Source organism: Brassica napus, chromosome C7 (assembly GCF_020379485.1).
Source record: "Brassica napus cultivar Da-Ae chromosome C7, Da-Ae, whole genome shotgun sequence".
NCBI lineage: Eukaryota > Viridiplantae > Streptophyta > Magnoliopsida > Brassicales > Brassicaceae > Brassica > Brassica napus.
Genome location: NC_063450.1, coordinates 44,457,737 through 44,479,728, shown reverse-complemented (window position 1 = coordinate 44,479,728; position 21,992 = coordinate 44,457,737). Strand labels below are relative to the sequence as shown.

General features: G+C 38.7%; 3 protein-coding genes and 2 pseudogenes across 7 annotated transcripts; 2 read left to right on the top strand and 3 right to left on the bottom strand.

Annotated features, from left to right (window-relative positions):
* Window positions 1-1,512: 1,512 nt before the first annotated feature.
* On the bottom strand, window positions 1,513-2,618 carry LOC111208100 (annotated as a pseudogene).
* A 133-nt stretch (window positions 2,619-2,751) lies between these two features.
* Window positions 2,752-7,085, bottom strand: LOC106348330 (sphingoid long-chain bases kinase 1). Its single transcript, XM_013788052.3, has 9 exons — window positions 6,831-7,085; window positions 6,115-6,676; window positions 5,642-6,016; window positions 5,404-5,497; window positions 5,251-5,288; window positions 4,690-4,836; window positions 4,473-4,572; window positions 3,377-4,308; window positions 2,752-3,291 (listed from the first exon to the last, which is right to left on the bottom strand). The coding sequence occupies exons 2-9, from the start codon at window positions 6,574-6,576 to the stop codon at window positions 3,142-3,144; spliced, it is 2,298 nt and encodes a 765-aa protein (XP_013643506.2). The 5' UTR covers window positions 6,577-6,676; window positions 6,831-7,085; the 3' UTR covers window positions 2,752-3,141.
* Window positions 7,086-7,779: 694 nt separating this feature from the next.
* Window positions 7,780-11,431, top strand: LOC111208099 (annotated as a pseudogene).
* A 430-nt stretch (window positions 11,432-11,861) lies between these two features.
* LOC111207823 lies at window positions 11,862-18,199 on the top strand. Of its 2 annotated transcripts, XM_048761989.1 has the most exons (20): window positions 11,863-12,386; window positions 12,751-12,813; window positions 12,933-13,225; window positions 13,319-13,418; window positions 13,501-13,578; window positions 13,731-13,790; window positions 13,917-14,021; window positions 14,216-14,326; window positions 14,843-14,998; window positions 15,076-15,215; window positions 16,063-16,346; window positions 16,430-16,560; window positions 16,646-16,688; window positions 16,789-16,880; window positions 16,985-17,033; window positions 17,145-17,215; window positions 17,308-17,424; window positions 17,572-17,699; window positions 17,876-17,921; window positions 18,023-18,199. In XM_048761989.1, the coding sequence occupies exons 1-20, from the start codon at window positions 12,228-12,230 to the stop codon at window positions 18,071-18,073; spliced, it is 2,277 nt and encodes a 758-aa protein (XP_048617946.1). In that variant the 5' UTR covers window positions 11,863-12,227; the 3' UTR covers window positions 18,074-18,199. The 2 variants fall into 2 exon arrangements, with proteins under 2 accessions (XP_048617947.1, XP_048617946.1); XM_048761990.1 differs by lacking the exons at window positions 17,572-17,699; window positions 17,876-17,921; window positions 18,023-18,199 and adding an exon at window positions 17,517-17,555 and having other exon boundaries at window positions 11,862-12,386.
* On the bottom strand, window positions 18,116-20,620 carry LOC106348328. 4 transcript variants are annotated; one of them, XM_048761991.1, is made up of 6 exons: window positions 20,405-20,586; window positions 20,162-20,312; window positions 19,274-20,093; window positions 18,672-19,081; window positions 18,509-18,578; window positions 18,116-18,424 (listed from the first exon to the last, which is right to left on the bottom strand). In XM_048761991.1, the coding sequence occupies exons 3-6, from the start codon at window positions 19,996-19,998 to the stop codon at window positions 18,361-18,363; spliced, it is 1,269 nt and encodes a 422-aa protein (XP_048617948.1). In that variant the 5' UTR covers window positions 19,999-20,093; window positions 20,162-20,312; window positions 20,405-20,586; the 3' UTR covers window positions 18,116-18,360. The 4 variants fall into 4 exon arrangements, with proteins under 4 accessions (XP_048617948.1, XP_013643504.2, XP_022561933.1 ...); XM_013788050.3 differs by lacking the exon at window positions 20,162-20,312 and having other exon boundaries at window positions 20,405-20,620; XM_022706212.2 differs by lacking the exon at window positions 20,162-20,312 and having other exon boundaries at window positions 20,409-20,605.
* Window positions 20,621-21,992: the final 1,372 nt, after the last annotated feature.

Below are 21,992 nucleotides of genomic sequence, written 5' to 3'. Positions count from 1 at the left end.
CTTTTGCATCTGAAGGATGTCTGATCTCACCATCTGTTGAGTGCTCCGCATGCCATCTCATTGGTTGCGCTGTGCGTTCAGACAGATACAACCTCTGCAACCTTTCCGTCAAAGGTAAATACCACATCCTTTTATATGGCACTGGAACTCTTCCAATTGTATCTTTATAACGAGGCTTTCCACAAAATTTGCATGTAACCCGCTGTTCATCCACCCTCCAATAAATCATGCAGTTGTCGCTGCATACATCTATTACCTGATACGATAAACCAAGACCAGCTACGAGTTTCTGAACCTCGTAGTATGAACCAGGAGCTACATTATCCTCGGGTAGAATACCTTTTACAAAATCAGCAATCGCATCCACACAGTCTTCAGCCAAATTATAATCTGTTTTAATGCCCATCAATCTTGTAGCAGATGATAAAGCTGAATGACCATCTCTGCAACCTTCGTACAATGGTTGCTTTCCAGCATCCAACATATCATAAAATCTCCTAGCTTCTGCATTGGGTAAATCTTCCCCTCTAAAATGATCATTTACCATCTGCTCAGTACCTACACCATAATCTACATCCGTTCTAATTGGTTCTTCTAATCTAACCGCTGGCTGAGGTTCACTAGTACTACCATGTTCATAATCAGTTTCCCCATGATGATACCAAATTTTGTAACTTCGTGTAAACCCACTCAAATATAGATGAGTCCAAACATCCCACTCTTTAATAACCTTTCTATTTTTACAATTAGAGCAAGGACATCTTAACATACCTGTTTTTGCTTCCGGTTGTCGGTGAACTAACCCCATGAATTCAGTTATACCTCGTTGGTATTCTTCCGTAAGCAATCTCGTGTTCGGATCCAAATGAGGTCGATCGATCCAAGAACGAAAATAATTTGAAGAAGACATATTTTTTATGAATCAAATTCGTGTGTAAATAGAGTAAGAGGGAGGATGAAGATATGAAGTGAATGAAGAGGAAGAGGAGTGCTTGTATTTATAGTTTTAATCCTGCCGACATACCGAGGAAATTCCGACGGAATTCCGACGGACAAAACTAGTTCGTCGGAATTTCCTCGGAATTTTGTAAAATCCCCCAACGGCTCTCCAACGGCTATAATATTTCCTCGGAATTCATCGGTTTTTTCCGAGGAACACAGTTTTCCTCGGAATTTCCTCGGAATATTCCGACGGACTGTAGTTTCCTCGGAATTCCGTCGGTATATTCCGAGGAAATTCCGAGGAAACCCAATTTTGTGTTTCCTCGGAATTTCCTCGGAAATTCCTCGGTATATTCCGAGGATTTCATTTTCCGTCGGAATGTCCGTCAGAATATCGCTGTTTTCTTGTAGTGTAAGAATCATAGTGATCCTAAACCCTGAATCACCCTTGCCATCCTGATCAAGATCCAACCTTTGCAATATTTCAATGATGCTAGTTAGTCGCAAACCGCATCTTGAATACCATACCACTTAAGAACCAAGGATGATGAATCAATATTAATTAACAAATGTGGGTTAAGAGCTTATTGTGATTTCTAACAGAGTATACATACATCTCAGTACAAACAAATCAGTCACTAAGTATACTCCATTCCCAGGTTTCATGAACACAAGAGAAAAAAATAATTAGCCTTATGTTTCTCATCATCACGGATCGATGAACTCAAACTCGTCATCTTTGAGATGAGCGACGAACTTGACAAGACCACGACCTTCAATCTCTATAAATATACTCAACTTTATAAGGAAGATTAGCTGATATTCGTTTCCCTTTCCACACGGTGATGTAATCTTTCAGTGTAGTGTACCTTCCAAATCAACCTCCGGTACGCGGTTTTTACAGCTACGTCGCAACGAATCTTCATCGTACAAGTATTTCTTGAGCTCGCGCGTTTGATGCGAGATCGAGAGGAGATGAGCGAGAGAGGCTGTGAGACGATGCAAGATTTGAGAGCCATGGGTTTCGTAGTATAAGCAGGAGTGGCGGAAACGGAGAGGGAGTCGTGAGATGACTGGAGGAGAACGGCGGCAGTGAACGCCGGTGACAGAGTGACGGAGCTTACTCACTCATCTGAGTCCGAGAGGAGATAAACAATTAATATCTTCTTTTACCGTTCGTAGTAAATTAAAAAAAAAAAAAAAAAAAAGATGATTTACTGTTACATGCCGAAACCTGAAATAAGTTTGCAATATTTTAAATCAAAGAGTGTGATGTTTGGTACAAAATTGTACAACACCCGATTCGTTTTTGATGCCAATACATATGCATTTAATTGGATGCTATTTGAGTATGATCTGAACTCCGAAGGACGACGTGGCAATCAAATATGAAGACAAACAAAAAAACGAACGTGTGTATGAAATGAACTAAGGATAAGAATGAATGCTAAGTGGTGAAAAGGAAAGGAGCAAAGAACCAACACGAGGAGGAGGGAGACACGGGATGACGAACGTGCGGCTCCCAAGTGTGTGCTTTTTGAGTTTCGAGTCAGACATACAGAATCTATCTATCTATCTGTAACTTAAAATATCTTCCAATACTTTATTATCGTCATCTATCTACCTCTGTAAGCCAAGTGTGGCGTACACATGCCCACATATGAGATCGCTTCCATGTATATGTTTAAATAAGGCATAGGGAAGTTTTTTATTTTTTTATTTTTGAAACACAGGCATAGGGAAGTTAAAACAATTACACTTGTGCATATGTTGTTGTGTCCAAACTTTACGAATCTTTTTAAAATCATCTACATAGAACCCAAAGTAATATTTAAACCAAACCACTGGAACTCCATAACAAACCTATGCGAGTTAACGAATTCACACGAAAACATAGGAAACACACAAACAAATTATTGTCGGAAAACACATTATATAGTGTACATATATATATAACTCAAACACACACATGAAACCAAAAAAAAAAAGAGCAAAAGAATATACAAAGGGTTCAGTGTTTTAGGGAACTCAAGGAAGGATTGTGATCACAACAGTGTGTCATTATTTCTCTTACCGCATAGCTATCGACGCCGAACCAGAACAAAATCCCAAAAAGAATTCCAGATATATATATAAACACCCAAACTCTCTCTCTTCTCTCCCTCCATCCACATATAACTCTGATGAGATTTAATTTAACTATGAATGTCGTTCAGGAGCATTACCGATCAGTCTGCACTGTTCCGGTAGCATCGTCGATATCACTTCTCCGTTCAATGCAAACAGCTCTCCGTCTATACCACAACTGTCATGCGTCTGTTTCCCCGCCTTTACCTTCACCGACTTCACCTGATTCATTTTTTGATCAACCACACTCTTTAGTCTATACTTTAGCATTTTTTTTTCGAAAACCATAGGGAAGAAAAACAATTACCTTTACACACTCGACATACGGAAGAGAAAGGTGTCGACCGGTTTGCAGAAGGATAAAAAACCTCAGCAACCTCAGTCTTCCACACCCATGAACCAGGATCATGTCCATTGTACCATCGTCATGCTCTGAGTTGGGAGCTACCACTTGAGAGCTCTGCACAGTCCGACAAGCATGGTTACAGACCATGATGCCGAGGAAATGTCCTTTTCTAGCAACCCATTTATCTTCGTATATTGGTGTGATGGTTTGCCTCCTCAGTCCTGTTTCTATATCCTCAGGAGGACCTGGCAGCTCGATCGGGTTTTCAACATCCCAAGCAGACGGTTCACTGTCCCATTTGGGTCCCGCATCCCATATTGGACCCGGGTCGGATACAGTAGATGAAATATCTTCTCTGTCGTGAGCACCAGTGTTTCCCCATGAACATCGAGTTGAAGGAGGTGGATCCTGCACGGATGTTAAACCCATCCATCCTCTCGTCTTTGACCTTGTCCTTGGCCAATTAGGGGTTGTTGACTGTCCTTGAGGATGAATAACCTCTGGCTCAGCTCCGACATCTCTTCTGCCAGAGGACATGCGTTTCATTTTAGGATCTATTCCACGAACATACTCAGATGGCTCGTTGCTGGCATGTGTGCTGCTACATGTGTCTAGCTCGCCTAGGCTTGGGGTCATTATAGAGTCAATACTTGATAAACTGGAGGCTCTAGGCATTCCTTCTCTGCTTGATCTCCTCATCACATCCGTATAAAGGTCTTGCACATCAACAACTTCCTTTTCAAGTCCAGTTTTCCCTTCTGCCTCCTCTTTTTGCGCCGGAAGATATTCCACTTCATAGCTATACTTTGGCAAACACATGAACTTGAGGAATCCAGCAACTAAGTAACGCATAGGACCGAAACGTTTTTGGTATTTCTCAGAGAGCTCCAAAACTGCAAATAAATAATGACACCACAGTTTATAACCCAGGAATATAAGATATAGCACGTTAGGGCGACGAATGTTATATGCATGAAAGTACTGATATGTACAAAATGAATACTTCACAGCAAACAGAAGCTCTTACAAGATAAATCACGCAGGTCTTCACACTTACCATCGCTAACAAAACCGTAGTAGGAGACAGTCATTCCAAAGTGCATGACACCCGTATGAATCCATTCAACGGCAAAGACATCAGTAGCTGTTAGGCCACCCTAAACCCAAAAAAAAAAATCCTTTGCGCTCAGATAACAAAAATTAAGCGGAGGCTAAATAATGTTGGTGGCCGGATAAGACACATCAGGGACCAATAGGTTGTTATCTCAAAGTACCTTCACAATAGCAAGTGCTGCAGAAATAGGATCTCTAACACCAAGAACAGTCCAAACTAACGAGTTATCCGATCCAGCAGGTACTATCCCAATTGGGATAGTAACCCTTTCTTTATGATTGCTTCGAGTAAATAGACCATTAAGAACCTGCAACATTGGAAAGGGGCAAAGCATGAGATGAGAGCTCATTCCAAGTAAATAGAATGTCGGATAGTTTAGCATCAGAGGCTGTATTTTTCATGCATATTAATCTATCTAAAGAGTTCTACTTCGAAAGAAAAATGAACAGTGAATTTTTTCACGAGTTTCACTCGAGCAAGTAATTCCCTACACTCAAAGTCCTCTTAAAATAGTTCAGCATGCTTGCAAAGTGGTCTGAGCACACTGAAACAAATCAATAAAGGTCGTTTCAATATAAAAATTGGTCCAGGAGGTCGTAGTGGGCAAGCAATAGAGCACATAAGAAAAAGAAGTATGGTATAGCATGAAATACTTCTCGAACTTGACTCCTACAGAAAATAGAAAATCAATCAGCAAGTTTAGGAAAGCTAATTATCACACCTCATTGATGATTCCGTCACCTCCAACACAAATTATACCTGAAAAAGTTATTGAGATCTCATTAAGTAATAGTAGATATTTAAGATAAAATGCGCATATTAGAAGCTGAAATGTGTAAAGCGTATCATTCAGTAATAGACCAAGCATTCGTACCGTCTGAGCATAAGCTAATGTCGACAGTGGAAGCCAACTCTCTCGCATGACCTGCTTTAGTTGTTTTGACGACCTCCATCTTAATCCCGGCCAGCTGTGAGAGTTTACAAATTCACATACAAGATACAAACAGTTTCGTTTAAAACCTTTGTTCTATTAGTACCAAGGAAATGGTAAAATAATGTGATGATGTAGACTAAGACATCACAAAATAAAACAAAAAAGATGGACGAGGTACCTTGAAAATCGGCTCCACTACGTCGTGGAAAACTTTGATGGATCGTCCATGGCCTGACCTAGGGTTCAATATGATAAGCATTTTGGGTGCACTCTTACACCTGAAGACCAACTCAGGAGGAGTATCGATGGGGACCGAAAACAACTCAGACGAAGCCTGTTTCTTCGAGACTAAAGGATGTGGCAAACAGTTGATAAAACACTGTTGATCTGCAAAACTAGCCACCCATTGAACCGCTTCTTCAACAGTAGGTGCAATAAAACGGAAATCTTTGCGGCTTCTCTTCGGTTTCGTGAAGCAAGAAAGAGCACAAGAGCCCTTTCCAATCGGATAAGCATGCACGGTGAAATGCCTGAGACCAACATTGTACGTCAACTGCCAAAAAAAAAAAAAAAAAAAAAGTTAGTTCTCTCTGTTTCAAGGCTAAAATACTAACTACAAGAGATATGAACTTCTTTTTTTTATTTTTTTACCGAAACAACATCGTCAAGCTGCAGCAAGTGAGAACCACCCCAAACCAAAGCCTTACTCGTAAGCCTCGCATCAACAGCTTTCTTGTTAAACACGTCAGCGGAAGACGGCTGCTGTACCTCCGTCGCCGCGTCTTTCCCACTAGCAGACTTCCTCTTATCCAACACAAGCTTCCCGGCGTAAACAAGACTACCTAACAAATCAGATTTCTCATCCCCTCCTGCTCCACCGATAATATCAATCCGATGCTCATCAGCTGCTGCTTTCGGTTTCTTCACCTGCGGATCATCATTACCGCTAATCTTCTTCGCCTTCTTGCTCCGCTTCTCGGGGAACACCACGGGGGACGACTGCTGCTGAGCAGCTCCGCCAGTAGAGCATAAACCTAAACGCCTGAGCGACTGTTGCGCCTGAGGGATGGATACTCTTAAGGAAGGGTTCCGATTCACGCCGCTCTTCGGCATATCCGTGACCTAAATCTCTCTGCGATGGGGAGAGGCATACACCAGAAAAGAAAAAAGAAAAAAAGCGATCTGCGTTTCGAGCTGATTATCAGATCCGTTCCTGAAAGAGAATAGGGATCGATTCATATACACGCATTTGATCGGGAATTCAAATCGGGATAACAACACTAGGCGACAGATCATGAGAAATGGAAAACGAATAGAGATGAGATTTGTGAGCTGTTGTTTTTAAAGCTATTTTCGGGGTCTTTTACCTTAGTCGCTCGCTCGGCGAGAGAGAGAGAGAGGGAGGGGGAGGGAAGTGTTAGCAGAGAAACGGCGCCGGATCGGAGGATCTGAGATCAAACTGTCAGAATTGAGAGAGAGAGAGAGGTGACAGAGACGAGAATGGCGGAGATGGTGAGTCGAGTCGATTCGATTCGGATTGGATTTCGACTTGACAGCAGAAACCTATGGCCCCCCTCCTTTCGGATTTATTTCCACTACAGAACCTTTTTTTTTTTGGACTTCTATTTTCCACAATTAATTTATTTTATTTTATTTCTTTCTTTCTTTAACTCGTTTTATTTTTTTTACTTTATTTTTTGTTTATATATTTTATCCTCACAATTGCTTTATTCGCAAGATAAAATTTTAAATTCCCGTTATTAATGCATTCATGTTTAGTGGTTAGGTTTGAGTTACTGATTAAAACTATATACTAATTTGTTAAATATCTGTGGAATATATTTGTAAATGGGAGAACCTTTTATAAAGCCATTAAATATCAACGTTATCTAGATAGCTTTAAAAATGTTTATCAACACTATCCAAAGTTAATATAACTTTAGTAAACTCTTGCTATATGGAAATTCTTTTATGATAAAAGAATTCATTCATACTGCAATGAGAAACAAAAATCCAGATCATCATCCAATGTTATGGAAATATGGAATTCATATAACATAAATGCGATTTAAATAACTTAGAATATAAACCATTAGTTCATAACCAATCTTGCTTGTTTTCTACGTTAAACATACAATCTCCATATGTATATGTAACCAATTAGCTCTTTTGAAAAAAACAACACCTAAATCACCGACTTTCACTTTATATTTTCTTGATAAATCATTTATTGATATAATGTATTGTTATATATAAATCACGAGACACGAAACAACTAATATTTTTAAAAAGAAAAAGCTGTAAATCACTAAGAAAGTCAAACACCGTTATACCAAATTTAGAAATGATATCATAATTCCAAGTGAATGGTGCTGAACTACTACGATTTACCATGTCGTGTTACTATTAGATGCCATCGAATATGCTGACTACATGATATAACAAACAAACAAAACTCTTACATGGATTTAGCTTAGCTGTCAATATACTATAACCTTTCTTGATTAAAAATAGCTAGCTGTTAGAGAAACGACGATGATGCTATGTTTAGTTGATCATGGTTTAGCTTAGTAATAACCTTAATATAATTTAAAAGGATGATTAGAGAAGGATTAGTGGAAGAAGTTGGTAGACGGAAGATGGTCCCTCGTCGAAAAGGACTAATGCCATAAAGAATTTATAAAAATAATTGAAGTGGGAAATTAGTTTGGTTCATTTAATTTAGAATTCGACCAACAGACAAGTGATGCTTCGTGTATAAGAATTGTTAAAGAGAGCATCTTCTACATTATAAAAGCTGGGACATCAAAAAGCCATTATTGCTTTGTTATTGTTTTTGTATTACTTAAATAAACTCTGAAATTATATTTAGATAAATGATACAATCTCTGGGTGGAATATTCATCGCAGGTTCTTAATACATTGTAACACGTCTTGTGCAAATTATTTGACCCAATAAAAACAAACACACGCCTCTTTATAAGAAAGTTAGTATGAAGAGACTAAGTTTTTGTTTGTAAGAAGTAATCATGAACCATAGTTGGTTAGTTGCGATTTGCTAATGTAGCCAATACTTTCGATTAATCAGTGAAAGGCTGTTTAATGTCTGGAAACATATTTAGATCGTGTTGTTTTGGGAGAAAGAAAAAAAAAAATCTATATATTTTAAAATCAAATTTAATACGGATTGCAGGTATCATTTGACTTTCATTATGTGCAGAACATTATCTCATAATCAGCTGGGCCTTATTACTCTTGTCCAGTTCTTAATCAACCTCAATTCGGTAAACCTTTCCCATTGAACCAGAAGAACAACCTTATTAACCACCAAATTAGATAACCAGAAACGGTTTAGGAGCAAAATGTAGAAAACATAGTCAAACTCCCTGGTCTTGTTGCCAAGCATTACGTTGAGAATCAGGTGTATCGACAGCTCGGAAGATAATGAACAACAGCGATCGTCCTTTTTGGTACCTCGTAAAGTATTTTGTTTCCATTTTCAGCTATGATTGCAGTGCCAGAGCCCAGAGGTATATGAACTCCGGGTCCCAATATCAACAGTATATGTTAGTTCTGGGGCTTGTCAATATCTTATGGAAGAGGAGCATTTCAGCAGTTGATCCCAATTCCCTACTTTTGAAATTATTTAGTTTCAATTATTTAGTACTTAACAAGACTAAACACCAGTGACAAAAGAATTAATGGTTGTTTCAACCACTATGCTGTTGAACGCTTTAACTTGCAAACATGCAAACCAAATGTAGTCAGTCAGTCCATCTAAATGCATATACAAAATTCAAGGACAAGGGTATGATGAGGACATCCAATCCAAGAGCCACAGGTGGATCATTGCCCATCCTTGTTCCAACAAGCCGAGTACACTCAAGCAAACCAGACCAAGACTTCGACAAACATGTCAAAAAAAAAATTTGATAATCAAAATATTATTCAAAATAAAAGAAATGGTTTGTGTATATAAGTTGACCTCAAATTAAAAAAAAATATAATCAGTCCTCATGCATGATGAGTGGTCTGGTACTAGAAATGACAAAGTCTTTTGATTGGAGACACTGTGTTTTGTTTTCAAATCTGTCTTGCAGGATCTCTGAAAAAAAAAACTGTGGAGGCAGAAAGCTTGGGTCAAAGTCATGTCGATTGTTGTGGACGTTAATAGAGTATCAGATGTTACTCAAGATGAGAATGTCTATGAGAGATTGAAGAAGGTAGCTCAAGACGGGGATATCGAGAGACTGTACTGTACGGGTTGAACGCTGAAGATCCAGATATTCTAGGACATTTCGATAAAGTGCCTTTTTGTGAGACGCCACTACACATTGGCAAACTCATTTCGCCATGGAACTGATGACCCTTAAGCCTTCTCTAGCTCAATGCATTTAGCACTACAAGCCAACCATATTCGGATGGTGAGAGGGTTATAGCGCTTGACAGCAGCTTAGTCAGCATCAAGGGAAGAGGAAGGATCACCCCTTTGCATCACGTGGCTCGAATAGGTGATGCAGAGTTGTTGAGTGAGTTGTTGTTTGCTTGTCCTTCTTCCGTAGAAGATTTGACGATTAAGTGCGAGACAGCCTTGCACATTGCTGTGAAGAATCATCAGTTTGAGGCATTTAAGGTTTTATTGGGATGGGTTCAGAGAGTGAACAGGGAGGACATCTTGGACTGGAAGGATGAAGACGGTAACACAATCTTCCATATTGCTGCATTAACTAATCAAACTGAGGTAACATGTCTCTCTCCTTTTATCGAAAATACACATGGCTGGCCGGTCATGGGCCAAACCGGATGAAACATTCGTCTCAAGAACTTGGATGGTAAGACTGCACTGGACATACTCCAAACTCAACAATCTCCTCGTTTCCCCCAAAATAAGCAGGCTTCTCCGCGGTGTCAAAGAAAAACTACTTTGTGGTTCTGCAATGACGACTCCTTGGAGATATTTGAGCAAGAAACCATCGTCTATTGAGAAACGGATTAGCCTAATGGGGCTGACCAGTCTTAGCAAAACTAGACATTGTTCTCAAAACAGCAGCGACAGCCGTAGTGTGATACTTGTGGTGGCTATACTGATTGTTACAGCTACGTACCAAGCTGGTCTCAGTCCTCCGGGAGGGGTTTGGCAGGAGAATTCCCCAGAGTTAAAGGACCACAGCGGTCAGATTGCTGGAAAGATGATAATGCCGTTCTACGTTGCGGTATACTTTTATGTCCACAGTGGAATTGCCTTTTTCTCAGCTCTATACGTGATCATGATCCTTATAGTTGGACTCCCCATGTGGAAGGTTCTCTATGTTTCCATTGCGGCTTTATCTGTTGGCTGTTGCTAATGTTGCAACCTTCCTCACTACATTTCCGAGCTCAGACGACGCCGCCAAGGACATCTTTTGGAGCCTCCTCGTCGTTGCGTACTCAGCGGCTGCAGTATCCACAGTTTTTGCTCCGTTGGTGGAATTCTTTGTCAATAAGCGACGCAGGCACCGAGTGGGCTTTCCATCTAAGTACTTTCGCTCACCTCATTAGCTATCGTGATGCAGCGTCAAGTGTTAAAAAGAGTGTTTTACTGTCTGGTTATCAGATCTACTTCCCCTCTTTTGACTTTTGTGTCTGTTATATATAAGCTGTCCAGTATGTTTTCATGTGATATAAGAGTTTCTGTCCCTAATATTTTAAAAAAGTGTTCTGACAAACTCTACAATGAACATTTTTGCGTTTCTGACAATGTATGTACTTGAAACAGTTCCCTCATGAGTTTCTGTCCCTACGTTTGTCTCTATCTTCTTGTTTGCTTTTCATGGTTAAGCAGATGGCAGTGAGATATTTTGGAGCTGATCCGCCAGCAAATGACATCACACAGAACAAGAACTCCATCAGTGAAGTAGATATGACTGTTCTCGACAAGCCACCTCAAGGTCAACCAAAACCCTTTAGAGATCGTCCATCTGATCGATGATGATGCTAACGAGGACAAGAACAACAACCGAGATGACCAGCATTGTGATCCAACGAAGGTGTTGTGGTTCTATGAACTCCCTTCCCTAAAGGACAACACACAACTACTTCACTGAGATTCCAGTCTTCAAAGTATGGATGTGAGAGGAGAAAGCGCAGAGCGCAGAATCTGCAGTGTCACTAACCAAAAACTTCCATCTTTTTATAATCAAAACCTAACTTGAAAAAGCAGTTGGAGAAGTAAACATCAAGTAAAAGCAGTTAGTTGGTTGCAGATAATAATAAAGATTCAAACTTTTTGTTAATTCAAAAAAAAAAAATAAAAATAAATCCTCAATTCTATTTACAGATGATACGTAATTAAAAATAAAAAAAATGATCATTAGCGATGTTAATCTATACTATTAAAAATAAGTAGTATATAATTTAAAGACAAGGTCAGCACACTCACCACACCAGCTCTCGAATTAAAAAACTGATTGAAACAGATTAGATTGATTGAAGAAGACGACCACGACACAGGGAGGAAAGTTTCATTCTTTTTTGCTCCAAACCCATTTCCTCATTGCGAGATTCGTCCTTCAATCATACCGTTTCTTCCAAATCTACACGCTTGAGATTCGAGGTTTCTGGGTTTTTTTTTTTTCTTTTTGCTCTTCCTGTTTGATTCGTGTGAGATAGGCTGATCATGTGAGTGAAGAGGAGGAAGCATGGGAGAGAGAGAGAGAGGAAAGTAGAGTCCTTTGTTCCAGTTTGATTGGGGATTTTAGTCAGGTGTTCGAGTAAAAGGGGGGGGGATGAGGATGGAGAACGGCCATGAGGAGGGACTTACCGATAAATTTTCCAAAGTGGGTATTGAAGATTCGTCTAGCTCGCAGGAAAACAACCTTAAAAACGATAACTTGTTGCAGGTCATCAAAGCTGTTGAAGCAGCTGAAACCACCATCAAGCAGCAGGTCTGTGTCTCTGTTTTGTAATTGATTCAATTTGTGAACTCATTATTCACTCCATTCCTGGAATGGCTTATCTGATTTATTAGCGTTGGGTTAGAGAATTAGCTGTGGGAATGCCTATAGGATGAATAAGCAAATCTAGATTGTAGTCTCTTACTATTTTGCTCTGCACGTTGATGGTTGGATCCAGTGTTCAAGAAATTGCTAGAGGCGTCTTATAGAGGACTAATGTTTATGCGGGTGTGTACTCCGATTTTTTTGAACGCCTAGACAGAAAAAATAGCAGATGAGACAACCTATACGGATGTTTTTTGTTTGTCATCTGAGTGTTTTGGTCATCTAAGATAGTGTTTTTTTCTCTAAGCAGGTGGAGGAGAATAGCCGTTTAAAGGCTGAACTTGAGAGAAGTATTCTGGAACTAGCTAAATATGTAAGTATATTGCGTATGCATTCTTTTTCTGGTTAAAGGACGAGTATTTGGCAAAATTGTTGAGGTTCTTTTCCCTTGGTTATTTGTGATTTACATGCTAGTTTTGCTATCTTGCCTAGAAATCAGATGAATCCTTGCCCCAAACATCTAATCCCGGAGATCACTCAAATGCTACTACTGTGTCTCGCCTGGTTCACCAGCCTGTTGACTGGGAGCAGAATGTGATCAAAGCTTCAGATGCTGATTCACAAGGCATGATGGTGGTTCACCCCCATTTGAATGCTAACGGCGAAGAAGCTACTGTGAGCAATCGTTTTGAAAGGCCCTCTGAGGAAGATATGGTTAATGGCATTGACAGAGGAGATATAGGTGGTGCTGGTCCCTCTCATTTTTATTCATCATCTCCTATGAGGTACTGAAATTCAAAAACTACCACTCTGCCATGTTTGCTCAGCCGAATTTCTATGAACACCAAGTTTAATTCTCAAGATCCGCTTCCTGATAGGACGCAGTTGGAAGGAGGGCATGACACACTTATAAATTCATCTACTCATCGATTAATGCCAGTTGGTGAAGTAAATGATTCGGGCAATGCTGGGAAGCAGGTCTCCATCACACTTACTACATCTTGGTTTTCTTCTTGTGGAATGAAAATTTATTTGCTTGACTATGTATGTACCTATTCAGGACCTCATTCACAAGGTCCAGGAACAAGAGCAAGAAATTTTACAATTGAGGAGATATCTTACTGACTCTTCTGTTAAGGTGAGCCGTGCTAGCCAATTGGCTCTTTAAGTCACTTACTTTTGTAGTTACTTGGGATTTATTTGTGGTTGAGTTGGGAGTATAATAGATGCTTATGGCTCCTCTCTAGTTTGTGCTAAATCATCTGACTAACATTTTAGGTATTTTGTTAGGAAGCTCAAATCCGCAATGAAAAATATGTTCTGGAAAAGCGAATTGCCTACATGCGTCTGGTTGGCCTTTCCTTCTTTTTTTTATTTACTTATATGTTTAATTCATCTCATACTAAACTCTTTTTAGTTCTGGAAGTTGTTTGGGCGCTCAAATATTTTTGTTTCTGTTGTTGTAATTTAAACCAGGCATTTGATCAACAGCAAGAAGATCTTGTTGACGCTGCATCAAAAGCTCTCTCTTACAGACAAGAGATCATTGAGGAAAATATACGCCTAACATATGCGTTACAGGTACTATCGTCTTGTATTGTATCTTTAATCCTCATATGTACTATCTATCTTTGGTGAATACCTTCAATTTCGATCAAGTTATTTCTCAGTGTCATCAATTTTTGGACTACTACATAGTGCTAATGGTATATATAACTGTGCTAGATCTGGTTAGTTTTAAATTGAAGTAAAATGTGCCTTTCTGTTTTTTCCAGGCTACACAGCAAGAGAGATCTACATTTGTATCATACTTGTTGCCTCTTCTATCGGAGTATTCTCTACAACCACAAGTTTCTGATGCACAGTCTATTGTTAGCAATGTGAAGGTCAGTTCCAACCTCAAAAGTGCTGCTTCTTGTTATCTTATATGGCTTTATCAGAACTTCTGTCAGAATCTAGAACCAATTCTAATCCGTTGATTTCAGAACCAATTCACATCCGTTGATGTTAATAGAACCAAAATAAACTGCAGAAAATATTTAGTATAAAACAGCCAAAAATGAGTAACTATTGATGGCCTTTTGTTTCCTCTCAGCGGCTTATTTTGAAACAATGCATCGTTTTTAGTAATGCAAATGGCCATTTGAGTGTATCCTATCATTTGATTAACAGAGCGGTTACATAGTTTTGAGCTTAGTGGATAAAGAAGCATAAGCACTTGCTATCTCGTAGAAATATGAGGAGTCTTGGAGAGGCAGAGAACATAGAAAATTTGGATAGGAAGTCAAATGACCGATTATATTCCCCTTTTCAATATATATTTGATAGTGAAGTTTTTCTTGCATTTTGTATCCTGTTAAAAGTAGTGAATGACATTTATAGGTATGGTTATTTGTCTTCAGGTTCTGTTTAAGCATCTACAAGAGAAGCTCCTTCTTACTGAGTCAAAGTTAAAAGAGCCAGAATATCAATTAGCACCTTGGCAGTCAGATGTGAACCACTCAAATGATTCCCATTTGGCCCCATCTCGCGCAGCTGGTGTAGCGTTAACCCACTCAGTATGTTCATACTCCTCAGTGTTATTTCATAAGCTTGAATGAACTGAGTCTTAAATTTGCTTCTGTGTTTCCACCAGACAAAGGATTCCCTATATTCCCATGACCAAGCAGCCACAGACTGGGGTTCGAAGCGCTGGCATCAAGATGAGCCAAGTAGCTCAACTATGGGGAGTTACCGTCTTGATGGTCCTAATAAGTTTTCATCTCCGGTGAACGGGTGAGTTTGTCACTGCAAAGATTCTTGTTCCAAACTGTATGCAAACTGCGAGAACCTATTCAATATTTCATGAAACCTTTACATGTAGTTGGTAGAGCATTGAATATATGGATCACCTAGTTGGGTTCCTTCACTTGTAAATCATCCAAATAACTACAAGCAAAACATTTAGCATCTTTCCTCTTTCTTAGGGCCGGGCCTAATCCGGAGGGCTGACTTAGCTACCCGGGAGGGGAGAAAAGGAGTTACTGCCACATGTATCGTTAGGAAGGAACAAGTCTGTGACATCTTGCCTCTTTGTTTGTTATTGATCATTGACTCTTAAAGTTGTCTTACAAGTCATTTGACTCAATTTAGCGATGACTCTTGACTTTAATTGTTGGGTCTTGACGCATAAATCACGCTGACAAGTTATTTGATTTAACTTGACTATTGACCCTGAAATTTTCTTGTTATAGGCTAATTTATTCTTAATATCCCTCTTCCTGCACGTTGATTGTTCAAAGGATTTTTTTTTTTCCTGTGCTTAGTTTTTCTAAATTCATGTCTCCTCTGTGCGATATGATGATCTCAGTTCTCAAAAGAATCAGATTAGTCATTGGCTATATAAGGTGCTGTTCTTTTCTTACCGTTTTTTGACTTGATCTGTCACTAGGTGCCATTTTACAGATCAATTAACTCTATCCTTTTTATTTTTTTGTTCTTACTTTTTTTGGATACGGTTATTGAGTATATGAACAACCTGTAGCTTCATGACGTTTCTTAGTGATCTCCTGGTTGTATGCACTGTATTCATTGCAGATGATGTTGAATGGTTAGATGATAAATTTTGTTTCATGTGTACCAGTCAGTCGGCTGCCTTTGAGATGCCTCGGCAAGCAGGTACTAGTGAAGAAGAACCTAGTGGTTGGAAGCAAGTAGACGAAGCTCCAACCAAGCATGTAGTAGACGAAGCTCCAACCAAGCATGTTAAATTTCGTGAGCCTCCCAGCAAGATAGTTATGGACGATGCAGAAGGACAGTCAGATACCAAAAATCAACCATATGTCCCTGCGTCTGATGCTCCTAGCTCCTCAAATTCTCCTATTTTGTCCCCCGTTCGTGAAGAACCGTCCTCCTCCCCTTCTGAGGGTAAATGAATTAATCATAATGGCATATTATTAATCCCATTACGGCCTTTGACATGTCTCTTTATTTTGAACCACTGTCTACAGGTGGGGATGATGATATTGATGGCCCGTTACCAGCTATAGAGGATCTTCAAATTTCAGGAGAACCTTATCCTGGACATGAGCTTCAGGCTTGTGGTTACTCCGTTAATGGAACAACAAGCTGTAACTTTGAGGTACGTACTGTAAGAGAAGAAGGGAGTGCTTTCTTATTTTTGTTGATTTGCATCTAAGTCTATCTTTCTCTTCATCAATTTGCAGTGGGTATGTCATCTAGAAGATGGATCTGTGAATTACATTGATGGTATACATCTATTTTTTATTCTTGAAGGCTTGAAGTTTCCCTTTCCTATTTTTTTTCTTCCTTTTAACTTGATATGGAGATACGAAATTTTCTAATGCAGGAGCAAAGCAGCCAAATTATCTTGTCACTGCTGATGATGTTGATTTATATCTTGCTATTGAAGTTCTGCCTTTGGATGACAGGAACCGCAAGGTTAATATCTTTGTATATGAATAAGGATTATTTTTGGGGGTAACTGTTTTCTGTGAAAGCATTGTGATATTTTTAGAATCTTGATATAGACTTTCTGATTTCAGGGGGAGCTTGTCAAGGTCTTTGCCAATGAAAATCGGAAGATAACTTGCCGTAAGTGTATCTTATCTGTGGTTCCCTTGAATCTGAAGCATTCCTGGAGAACTCAACGATATTTTTTGGCATATAAATATAGGTAGCAGTAATCTTCTTTTATTTTCACAGATCCAGAGATGCAGAGCCATATAGAGAAGAATCTTCAGAGTGGTCATGCTTCATACAAAGTTTCTGTTTCGGTATAAAATTTTCCTTTTTGAACTTCTATGTTTGGGCTATGTATCTTTTGTCTTTTGGATTAATACATCAACATGCATGTGGATTTGAACAGACTGGTTTCCTAGATATATGGGAAGAAGCTACGTTGTCTATAAAGAGAGAAGGTTACAGTATCAAGTGTAATAATAACGATATCATAGCTGCTGAAAAGTTCTCATCTTCTAATGCTGTAAGATTTATGCCTTCTCTGTTTCTGTCCTTTCTTCTCATAAAATAAGTTATGTTAAATGACTTTTGTCTTGGTTGGTTTAACATAAATAGGGAACGCACCGAGCTTTGAACTAATAGTAAAATCCCTCTTCTGATATCTCTCTAGGTAACCGTTCCGTTTGGGCAGCCTGAAGAATTTGTTATAGTTGCTTCTGATGGTAGTGAATATTCCTTGCGAGCAGATCATGGATCATATTCCTTGCGAGCAGATCATGGATCAACAGACCTTAGCTGGTAACTACAACTTAACCTTCTTACAAAGAGAAAACTATGAGCCTGAAAATGGTTAATTAGGTTAATAGGGAAAGAGAGTCACATTGTGATGCGGTTTTGTGTGTTCCTATTGTTCATTCCATGTCTCTGTTACATATCCCATTACAAAGCTATTGATGTTCTGTTTTCTTTGGCAGCTCAAGAGATACAATAGTACTCACCTTGAGATTATTTAACATGAGGGTAAATTCATTCTCTCTTTCACTACATTGCAAAAATGCAGCTGCCATTGTTGTGTAGATACAAGCAAAGGTCACTTATACTCTGACTTGCTAATTTTGCAGTCTCTACAGAGAAAGAAGGGAAAGAGGAGAGGATTTTTGTTTCACAAATGAGATTTTTTTTGTATATAATTTATTGTTTTGAGCTCTGGCTTATAACAGCTTACATAAACAATTCATTCATGAGAGAAAAAAAAACAAACAATCTTTGTCCCTTGTTTATAATATTACATTTGATCATTCCAACTATCACTGCTCTGCAGTCACATTACAGTCTATCTTGTCCACCTGTTTGATCACACTAAACAATTAGCCACAGCGGCTTTGTTACAAAGATGAATAATAAGTTATTAAGGTGATATGATACAACAACAATGAAGTTACATATAAGTAACATATATTCAGCTGTGTCTGAATTTAGGCCGCACTGTGATAACACCTGGTCTTGTCTCATCAAACCTGTACCTGATAAAGCAACATTCCATTACTCAGCTACTTGTTTATACTACTGATAAATAAAGAAAGTCCAAATATATTTTTCTTTTTCACCTGTTATCTTCTAAGAATGTCTTCACAGCTTGAGGAAGTGAAGCATGTCCGCGACTGTGTTTACCAATACCTACAAAGGACACAAGAACTTCGCTGTCACAGACAAAAAAAAATTGGAAATATCAGTTAACTTTGATACTTCATCAACAGAAAATCGACATACCTGTTACAACCTGCAATGAGTTCCTTAGTTCTCTGGAAGAAGCTCTATGACGGTCCAGGCCTTCCACATCTAATCTACCACAAGGCTCTTGTGACGGAGAACGCAGAGCTGCGTTCATTGACCTACCTCTATTTGGTGATACTGAACGGTTCACTGTGAACTGACCTTCGATTTTTTGCAAACGTTCTTGCAACACTTGAACAGCTTCTGCTGCGTGGAGACCATGCAGGTCCAGCTTCCATATGTCGTTATTCCTGTTTGTTATACCTAAGATCTTATTGGCTGCCTCAGCATTTAGCTTCTCAGCTGTTGACCAATCCTCTCTTGCCTTCTCTGAATGATGCTTAGCAGAAACATGATCATTTCTCATAAAAGCATTTTGGGCAGCTCTGGAATGGTTTGAGGCGGATCTGTTTAAAAGAAAAAGGGAGTAGCTTCTCAAATAGGTGATGGTACATACTCATCTTAAAGCAATCAAGTTTGGAAACTAAATTCAAAACATGAACTCTGAATTAGGTAGACAAAATAAATCAAGTGATAGATTAACTTCAATGTTAATTATAAACAACTCAGCATACAGAGGATAGAAGGTCTTTGTGTACCTCATCATTTTCAGTGCATCCTTTCGATGAGTCAAGTAGAGGTCATCTTCTTCCCATTCAGGTGCTATAGGAATGGACTGAAGCCGCTGAATGATACTACCTAGTTCAGAAACATCATCAGGTGTTTTTTCATTGTCATATGCATTCACCAGAAACGAGCTTCCACCATTCTCTTGCAGATCATACTTGTGACCATTCTCATATGTAGACATTGCAGACATATCCACCGAACTTGTAACAGTTCTCCCAGATATTCTATGTTCGGATTGTCTATTAGTTGGAACCTCACTGTTACCTTTCTCTGCTGAATGATCAGTAGAAGCCATTCCTTGCAAAAAGTCAAAGGCCATCTCAAAATTATCTTCAGTGGATAACAGTATATCCCTTATCAAGTTATCATCTGCCCATCTGTTCATCTCCTTCAGCTTGATGAAGGCAGAATCATGACTTGGAGTCAAAGAGCTAGGTTTGCTTCTGCAATCCTTATTATTCTCTGTCAATGCTGGAAACTTCGAAGGAGGTAAGAGCAATGAAGAGAAAGACTTGTCAGAAGGTTCATGGTTTCTTCTGATCAGCTTTCCTCTGACATCTAAGGGTGGTGGATTGACACTAGTTGAAACAGGCGGGAATGGATCATCCTCAATCTCGCTTTCGATACCTTGTTTCTGTCTCTGCTTGAGAACAAAGGCAGTCCAACCAGATGATTTACCTTTCATCCATGACATCTTTTGTACTGTATTATCTCCCACGGCAACTGATCATCTCTTATCTTCCATTACATTGATTACTTCAAAAGTTTTTCACTTTGAGGTTAAATAAACTGCAAAAAGAAAAAAAAAACTCAAAACTCAAAAAAGGGTTTGAATCTACATTTAACTTAAAGCCCACCCCTTTTTGAAAAAAAAGGTTACTATCCAGAAAAGAAAGTTTCTTGTGTTGCAAAAAAGTCAAGTCCTTTAAAAGCTCAAACAACACAGTGACAATGAAAAGGCAAAATATTTATTGACTGCAGCGCAAGTAACAACACATAAGCTGAGACCTGCAACGGAGAAAACAAAACGAAAACCTAAACCTTTGACGGCGCCTTTAGATGCTAAAGCAAGCGGGCGAAGAAGAAGGTGGGGGACTAACCTACGGCCAATGAAATCGAGCAGTCACGGTTCGAATGTGATCGGAGAGATAGAGACGGAGGAGAAGGAAAGCAATCGGGTGAATTTTGTCGGCGAGGAGAGAGAAAGGCTGCAAGTTTTGCGTTTAATTACGAAACTGACCTTTGTCGTTGGGGGACTTTTTATTTTATTTCCACCTCGATGATTGGTCGGCACCCCCTAATTATTAGACTTGTAAATCCATTGGCCATGATTGATTCATTCATCCGAGAGACTACAAAACGGGCTTTTAGTGGGCCTCTACCGCGCATAGTACCAGTCCGAACTTAAACCTATCGATTCTGCTGCATGCATCATGCACACCTTCCGGAACTTTTTAATGTTATTTTAGTAGTTTTTAACTTGATTTTTCATGTGAATTGGAAGTAATTAATAGAGATATCATCCACTGACATGATCGGGTGTACCAGGTATCTGATGGACTAATAATAGTTTCACATCTAACTGTGACTATTTTAACTACGAATAATATGTTTTTTTTTTGGTTAAATATGAGGAGTTTGAACATTGGATCATAATCTCTCTTATGGCCTGGAGCCAGTTGACACCATTTATAGCATAAAACACTCATGCCACAGAGTTTTGAATCAGGAGTACAACAACACCAAAGCTTGCGGTTGAATAAAATGTTTTGGAACGTCGTATCGTATAAATTAAAATTATCAGAAAGAAAACAAACCAAATAACTTAGTCTAAACTAGAGAAACCATTGCTTTGTATACATCTCATGATTCCTAGAATTAGGGGAACAGAGATTTACACTATTAAAAGGTATACAACTGATGTATCATAATATCCTAACAACTCCAACAACATTTTCATACAATTTAAAAGAGTTGGTAATGATATCTAAAAGAGTCCAGACCAAGAATTCATAAAAGATATATCTAAAAGAAACCCATATCTTCTATTACATCCACCCTTTGTCTGTTTGTCATAATGGATAAATGAGTTGTGATATAAAATATAATAAAATACGTGAATATGATTTTGTTTATATTATGGTATTCTCTATTTATTTTCGACTTTTGGAAGTAATTGACAGAATCAACAAGCTGATAGACAGTTCACCTAATTCAGTGAATGAGATGGGTTTAGCATAAAAGTCGTCTCACACCCATTTCTCTTCCAAAACTACGGATGGGGCATGGTCGACAAATTGACCGACAATCCAATGAATCACTTAACCATTTCTTCTGACCTAAGAGTTCATTTTAATCCTTTATAAACTAAAACACAAGTCACATCACTAATTAAATTTTGACACATGGCTTATACTTCAAATTAATTTTTAAAACAAAATTAAAATGTATTATCGATACGGTTATGCTTTGCTCAGATGAAAAATAAAACCGCATGTGTCGAGTAAAGGAAGAAAAAAAATAAAGTTTCATATATCTAAAACGTATTCCTCAATTGTAGCCACGATCTCCATTTTTTCAAGTAAACTGGTTAGGCTAATATGAATAAACTATAAAATCATCTCTTTTTGTGCATCGAACTATAAAATAAATTTTTCTACAAACATGTCTTAGTTCTAACGGGTTTCT

Bases quoted from the DNA above. Each gene is read 5' to 3' on its own strand.
- LOC106348330 (XM_013788052.3), bottom strand. From the start codon at position 6,576: ATGCCGAAGAGCGGCGTGAATCGGAACCCTTCCTTAAGAGTATCCATC. The intron at 4,837-5,250 runs GTGTGATAATTA...CCAATGTTGCAG, and splicing joins GTGACGGAATCATCAATGAG to GTTCTTAATGGTCTATTTAC. The intron at 4,573-4,689 runs GTACTTTGAGAT...TTTTGGGTTTAG, and splicing joins CAGCACTTGCTATTGTGAAG to GGTGGCCTAACAGCTACTGA.
- LOC111207823 (XM_048761989.1), top strand. From the start codon at position 12,228: ATGAGGATGGAGAACGGCCATGAGGAGGGACTTACCGATAAATTTTCC. The intron at 13,419-13,500 runs GTCTCCATCACA...GTACCTATTCAG, and splicing joins CGGGCAATGCTGGGAAGCAG to GACCTCATTCACAAGGTCCA. The intron at 14,999-15,075 runs GTATGTTCATAC...TGTTTCCACCAG, and splicing joins GTGTAGCGTTAACCCACTCA to ACAAAGGATTCCCTATATTC.
- LOC106348328 (XM_013788050.3), bottom strand. From the start codon at position 19,998: ATGTCATGGATGAAAGGTAAATCATCTGGTTGGACTGCCTTTGTTCTC. The intron at 19,082-19,273 runs GTACACAAAGAC...TCTTTTAAACAG, and splicing joins GATGCACTGAAAATGATGAG to ATCCGCCTCAAACCATTCCA. The intron at 18,579-18,671 runs GTATGTCGATTT...TGTCCTTTGTAG, and splicing joins CTCATTGCAGGTTGTAACAG to GTATTGGTAAACACAGTCGC.